Source organism: Amia ocellicauda, chromosome 4 (assembly GCF_036373705.1).
Source record: "Amia ocellicauda isolate fAmiCal2 chromosome 4, fAmiCal2.hap1, whole genome shotgun sequence".
Taxonomy (NCBI): Eukaryota; Metazoa; Chordata; class Actinopteri; order Amiiformes; family Amiidae; genus Amia; species Amia ocellicauda.
In genome coordinates this window covers 23547562-23555067 of record NC_089853.1, presented here as the reverse complement: position 1 = coordinate 23555067, position 7506 = coordinate 23547562, and the positions used below count along the sequence as shown (strand labels likewise).

At 39.6% G+C, this 7506-nt stretch overlaps 1 protein-coding gene across 1 annotated transcript in view; it reads right to left on the bottom strand.

The window, feature by feature from the left end:
* Positions 1–1829, bottom strand: part of mex3b (mex-3 RNA binding family member B) — a 4211-nt gene extending 2382 nt beyond the window's left edge. The window contains exons 1-2 of the mRNA XM_066701491.1: positions 1236–1829; positions 1–436 (exon numbers count right to left, since the gene is read on the bottom strand). The exon at positions 1–436 is cut by the window's left edge and continues 2382 nt beyond it. Coding sequence (XP_066557588.1) covers positions 1–436; positions 1236–1464 — 665 coding nt within the window. The 5' untranslated portion in view covers positions 1465–1829. The remainder of the gene's footprint in view (positions 437–1235) is intronic.
* Between the last annotated feature and the right edge of the window lie 5677 nt (positions 1830–7506).

Genomic DNA, 7506 nt, shown 5'->3' with positions numbered 1-7506 from the left:
GTGCGCATGGCGATGTGTGCTTCAATCTCTTCCCTGGCTCGGTCCACATTCTCAGGCATGCCCGTGACCTCGAAGACTGGCTCCTTGTCCCGGCTGGGTGTGACAATGTAGGTGTGCGTCTGCTGCTGGATACGCTTGATGGTCGCTCCCTTCGGACCCACCACCAACCCAACTACTCTGTAGGGCACCCGCACCTGAATGGTGGTCTGCCCAGGAAGGTTGGGCGGTCCAGGCACAGTACCACTTCCATTCAAGCTGGTGTTTTTGTTCCTGGAGGCTCGGATCATTGAGAAATGCTCAGCTGCCGAGATGATTTCCCTCCTGGCCATTGCTACATCTTCCCTTCTACCGGTCACAACAAAGACTGGTTCCTCCCCACGCACTGGAGTCTTGATATAGGTGTTGGTCTTTGCTCGCAGGGCTTTGATTTTGCAACCTATAAAGAAGGGGGGGGGGAACAAAAGATTAAATACTTGTATTTAAAAAAAAACACAAATCTACAGTACGTGTGAGTGGTTGATGCATAGAACTACATTGAGGCTTACATTCCCATTCGCAGTGGATAAATTAATACCACATGCTCCTGCATCCTGACACCCAGCCATTCAATTCATCTGCTGCTCTCCCAAAATAGCTGACAGACAAATATATGCAGCATCCAGGTAGAGCTCACAAACTAGCACACTTATTTTTACAAAGCTTAAATATCCATGTGAGCGGAGGCTTTGGACATGCCCTTCTGTCAGGTTACAGTATTAAATATTTGGATTGCAATGCATTTTTGGGTAAAACGTGTAAAAAAAAAAAAAAAAAAAAAAGTAGCCTATTCAGCCTGGAAAAGATGCACTGCATATCCTCAAACCTAAGCGCTGGGTGTTTTCAGAACTAAATGAAGCAGTTAAAAACCCACTCAAGCGATATTATATAAATATATAGATAGAGAACGATACGATACAATATGACAAAGGAATGCGGACTCTAGATTGCATTTCATCTCACTATCAATAGCTCCTTCTGTGGTGCGATTCTGCAAGTATTTCTCTAGTTCCCTTTGTCTACTAGTGCAGAAGAGGACTGGCTAGTTGCAGTGCGGTGAGGAAGAACAACTGATCCTGCCTATGGATCAACTAATTGGACCCAGTTCTCAACTGCACTGACGTGCCACATGTCAGCTTCTGTAGCAGACTAACAATAAGGCTGAACAGAGACCACAATGAAAGTTAGAACATACGCACCTTGCCTGCCCACAATTTCGGCTACATGCTCGGAACTGGGAACTGGCACACACTCAGTCATGTTCACGCTCTTTTTCCTCGGCTCGTTGTCGTAGATGGAATTGTCATCGTTGTCCAACCCGAGCAAAGAGAGCTGGTCTAGTGCGATCTGTAAGGCTCTTTGGTCATCCAGGGTATCCCCTTGGTGGCTCCCATTCCGCTCCATGTCGGCAAAAAGCGAGCTGGGCATCTTTGATATCTCGCAGTCTCCGGGATCAGGAAGATCAGACAAAGGGGAAAAAAAAACTAAGGAAGGAGGGCAGGACTGGTAAGGGAAGAGAGAGAGGGGGGGGATTGGGTATTTTTTTAAGCCAGTGGTGCAAAATCAGTGCTTCTCCTTCTCTGCAGTCAGTAATCAGTGCATCGGGCCAACGCGGACTGTCTCTGAAACCGGCTCCCAGATTTGTACGGCACAGTTAGAACGCGGACCCGGAGTTCTAGAATGCTGGAATGCCGGCGATGGCAACGTTCCTTAAAGGAGCCCCTCCCCAGCTCACTCGGCGCTTTTCTGTTCTCTGTCTGACTTGCTGCAGCCAGACGGCTCTACTGGGGGATATGCGCGGATTACGTCACGGCTGGGAAGGGACGGTGCGAATGCTGCTGGTATTTGCATAACTCTCAGCTGATTCGCTGGACACAGTGCTGTGGGCGGGACCAACATGCTTGACCCCTGAGGCAAACTCCTCTCTTTGTTGTCTCCCGAAACAATAAAAAGCAAGACAGTTGTTTGTACCTCTCATTCTGTAGTGGTGTGCAGCATCGGGGTTGTAATGTTATTTGACTTTTGGATGAAAGTGAGATAATGTATCCCCGAGAAAAACTGTCAATCCTTTGCATTAAAAAAAAAAAAAAATGAAACCCCCTCACACTTAAATGTAATAGTATTAAAACTAAATTGTGCAACTACAAGTTTATATAACATTATTTCCGCAGTATGCATATATACACACATTTTAAAAGGTACACTTCAATCTAAAGAGTTTATCCCGGTTCCTAAAAGCTGGGTAAATTGTGTGAATCGCAGGAAGAAAAAAAAAAAAGGAAATCTATGTGATAGGACATGCCTGTTTTGAAATTAAGAAATGTTTACCTTACACAATTCGTCAGACAGGTTCGTTTGCTCTTGATAAGGAATTGCGTTTATAAATACATGCACAATTCCCTGTCAAGAGCACATGGAGTGGAGTTTCTTTGTCTTATGCATGAACAACCTCCGAATCAGTCAGAATCGTTTAATTAGTGACGTGTGGTCTAGTAGCTGCTGTCTTGCACATTATCACCAAAGATGCTTCTGCAATGAATACACAACATCAGCATGTTGCCCAGTGCTACAGCTCTGCGCCGGGAGCATGCCCGAACATGTGCTCATTGTTACAGGTCCTCCTGCTCTTTAGGTATAGACGGGCTCATATAGAAAAGAATGGATACAAAAAATGATACAATGAGGCAAATGAAAGCACCGATTAACAGAGCCAGACAAATTCCCCGCAAATGACACGAATATTCTTACACCCCCCTGCCCCCCCATTCAGCTGCTGGGACAAGTTACAGGTAATTGTGGATTTCAAACAGTCTTCATTTCCTCGGGATGTTTACACTATTTGACAGCTGGCTACACATTTCGCAAAGCATCTGATCTTTAAGAAACATTAACCCAAGAGCAGAAAACACACTTTCCGCACACATTTGAGCACAGAGTATCCAGTGTTCTTTGTTTGACCGTGGACATGGGGAATATTTGGGTGCACTTCAACTTCATGCAATTCTTTACAGCGAAGACGTGTAGGCTATATGTGTGTATGTTTAAACTGAGGTCTTGAATGCAATTGTAGATTTCTTTTCATCAATACTGTTTGTCCATGTAAAGTCCATGGTGCATGTCCTACAATGCGCAGTGTATGTTTTTTTTTTATTGTGCAATTAAAAATGCATACATTGTTGTCTTTTAGACATGGTGACATCCAATGCTTTCCATTCTTTTGATTTAGGGGGGAGATCTGCAGACGTGCAGTTTCCATATTTTCCAGGGGTGCTCATCTTAAAGACAAATCTGCCCTTTGTGGACGGGAATAGAGTGGGGGATGGGAATGCGCTTTCTGCAACACAAAAGACATTTCTACTCAGTTCAGACCCATTTAAACGGAAAGTACTTGCTTTGTCACCTCACTCCTACACTACAATAGGTATGCTAATATAAACTGCCTTCAACCTGAGAATGTGGGCTGGGACTGCTTTGTTAATATCCCCCCCCTTTTAACATAATCGCATTAATGCCTGAACAGCAAGTCTGCATTTAAAACATCTGGATGCGCATTCTTGAAGCTACCGTGTATTCAACAGTCAACGTACATAGGCCATCCCCATGGTTTTCCCTTGTTGTCCCCTGATGCAAAAGTAAATTGTGACACATTAATTATTACATTAAATAACTGTATTTTAATTTAATGTCAAATCACACGCATGCAAACGCATAAAGACACTATTTTCAGCTTTACTTACAACCAAAACCATATATTTACTCTGTTATAATAAATAAGCAACTTACTGATGGCTGACCTGGATAATAAAATGTATCGATCTGCCAAAATGACACGACCCTCCTAATCTTCCGTTCCTATAGCTCGGATCATTTAAGTGCTAATGCGTTATAGTGTCTTGAATGTAATCACAATCGCTCTTTTTAAAGCATTAAGCGACGGTTGCTTCAGGCAAATGCACATGATTTTCAAGTACCATTACAAGCATTTTAGTGAATAAAAATACCTTCCTCTTTTATGATCTAAGACAGCATCACGATCCCCCGTTAAGAAACAAACACATTAACAAATGCAGGTTAAATATAGATCCATCTAGCCTTTTCCAACTGGTATAGATCCATTGCTACACACTGGGGGATGTGTCACTGACTCACACTGGTTGGTATAGTAGAGGGAATGGAAATGAAGCCCCAGACCTTGGTGTAATCAGTAATATAATTATTAAAAACTTGAGCCTATGACCATGAACGGCTAATTTTATCTCCCTCCCCCCTCCCCTCCTGTTGAATTCTTGATTTCCTGGGTACAGTAATAATGCATTGTGTTTGCTATGAATCTGGCCTCTGCTCTGTGCTCTACAGAGGAAGATTAACTTTTATTTGTTTCCTCTTGAATTCAACAGACTCCCTTCATTATCTTGGCTTGCAAGCCCAATCTTTAAGGGCACGCTCCAGTTTCGCAGCAGGCGGTGCAGTCACTTTGGGTCTCTGAAACTATTTCCAGGATCTGCTCCTATTTTGTATTTATTTATTTTACACAGAGACAGAGAAATGCAGCAGGTATGGGCAGTCCATATAGTAGGATTTCACTCATAGATTATTCAGTTCATAGGTAAGCATTGACCTCTTTACTTTCTCTAACACCCCTGTTCCCCCATTTTATATTTCTCAGGGTCATGTCTGAACTCTTCTTGTTGGAAGAGTTGTCTTAGGTCAATGCCATAGGTCTAGCTACAAACAGAAATACTTTCCCTTACACACTGCCAGACATTGAGGAGTAAAATACATAAGGTATGAAGCACAGAATAAATCCCTAGGGTAAATGTTCAACTGAATCCGATCTGAGATGGAAACCAGTACCAGGCATATCAGTCAACCAAAAACAGATTATTTCTCTTTGAAATAAATTAACTTATTCTGAGTTGCTGCTTAGCTAAGGATGCTTTTTAGAGATTAGTTCACCCATATAGTATAGCTTTTCAATGACTTATGCTTTCAACACTCCAATAAACTGATATTAGAAAAAAATTATGAGAAATGTATACTAATGTAATATTTCTTTCATGATAATGATCTGTGGTTGACCAAATTATTATTCTGCAAAGTAATAGTTTCTCAGTTACTTTTTTAAATATATCATTACAAGTTCCCACAAAGGCAATTACAATTACAAAAACACACTTCAGTTATATCGCTCTTACTTTCAAGTTCAAGATTGTGGTTTGCTGTTGTGGTTTGCTTTAAGTTACATATAGTCAAATGTGAAGGCTTTCCTTAATCATCTCTTCAGAGGATAGCAGATGGATTCCTTTCATCATATAGTTTACTCTTTCAAGAAGTCTTTCATCATTAATATTAGTTTCTTATCCCAAAACTCAAACACATCTGTATTTGGTCTTAAACTTGATGATAAACTAAGACAGATAACTTAAGAAACAGTTGGTCCTTTAAAATGTCTTTCAGCTAGAAATTAATCCATACTTACCCAGATATGGATACATCTACCTTCTACCAGACAATTTGAGCATATAAAGACAAAATGAATTGTGATCACATTACTATAACATGCAGTGCCACCTGGTGGACAAATATTATAATTGATTCAAGAAACATTTAACTTCATCATTATACAAGATTTTTTTTTTTTTATTATTGAACAAAACATATCTATTTACAGTTCACACAAAAAAATATGTATAATGAGATATACCACTGGCCTGTGTTATGGCTGGAGTGGCTTGAGTCAGTTTATTTTCCAACAAAATAAATAAAAGCAGATTAAATGAAGAACTTTAGAATAATTATTTTAAATAATTGATGCAGTAGGATCAATATGTGTTTGTTTGATTTAACATATATGGATAATTAAGTAAGAACTAATGTAGTTTAATAGTCATTACACAACCACAAGAAGCTCGAAACCTCACTGACTAAACAAAGTTTTATTACACAGGACAGTTTGGGTTATGATTCTGGTATCATATTGTTTCACCTTAAATTGTACATTTTAAATGCACCAACTGTCATTAATTTAAGCAAAAAGCTACACAACAGAAAATAAAAGTTTTTCCCAAACCAAAGTAATTCAAATTTGTGGCCAATGTATAATACATTCATGGACTGTAAACAATCCATATTACAAAATGAACCTACTTGAAAGTTAAGGATTTACTGTACAATGGAGAATATAATTCATCCTGTTTGTCTGTCTAGATATACAGTTTAACCTCATCCCTCCACATGAGGAGGGCACTAAGATTGCATGTATTCATATGCCTTAAAGCACCCAACAGCCATTCCCTTTTGAAGGTAAATCAACTGCTTACTTCAAGGCAGTGTGAATATGTTAGATTGTTCAGCTTTTTGAAGATCTTCAAAAAGCCTTTTGCTATATTGCAGTTTTAGGAGGTTATGCAAAAATGCCTTGGGGAATTCTCCTTTGAAAACAGTGTTGTCCTGCCCCTGTACATTCTGGCTGAAAGGTTGCAGTATAAAATATATTATATGTGTATGAAGAAAATATTGTGTGGACAGAGATGCATTCTGTGTTTTACTGTGGGAGTTCAATCACTGTTGCTAACAAAGACGACTTAACAGTATTGTGGTGTTGGTAGTAAGGTTGTAAGTCTTTACCATATTGCTTCTTTACACAATCTTATTTAGAAATAATTGCTACCAAATCAAGGTGTATTTTCTGACATCTAACTAATAAGATTGCACTGGATTCATCACACATATCCATCTCAAAATTCCATCTAGTATGCTGCACTCTGCTCTCCTTATAGATTTTTATTTTGGATAGTCTGTTAAGAGGTAATTTTAGTACTTCCTCCATTATATCAAAATGTAGTGGTAATAACTGATGCATATGTTAAACAGACACTCTGTCCCTTCTTTGAATTAGACTGTTGTCTTTTCCACTTCCAGCTACTTTGGAATTTATTTTATTCAGTTATATCAGAGGGTTTAAGGCATAAATGAGATGATCACATAGGAATGCACAGTACTGTGTTGAATACTTAGCTTTAACTTCAAAGTGCACATCTCAAACATTCTCCACCTGTGATCATGTGATAACTGTGTTGCAGATATATAAGAAGTCCAAGTCTGCAACATAATACAGACTTAATATGGTCAAGACCTTATTAGGTTTCAAAACCTTTAGATCAAGAACTTACACTAGTAACCCCTGCCATCCATTTAGAAGTAAATATATGTGATTCCCCCTTCACACCAACATTATGAAAGCAAGGACAGGCTATGTTTGAAAGAAATTCTAATGACAAGCATTAAAGCATTCTCCGTGGTGGGTGCTAATCAGCAGGATTTTTGTTCATATCTGGAACAAAGCTTCCGTATTTGACTCTGTAATACTACACTGCTTTGTAGGTTTTACACACACTGAACAGCAGCACTGTGCTTCACTGACTGAGCCGTGCCTTGCCCATGTCTCTTTCCAAAGACATTTCAAAAGCC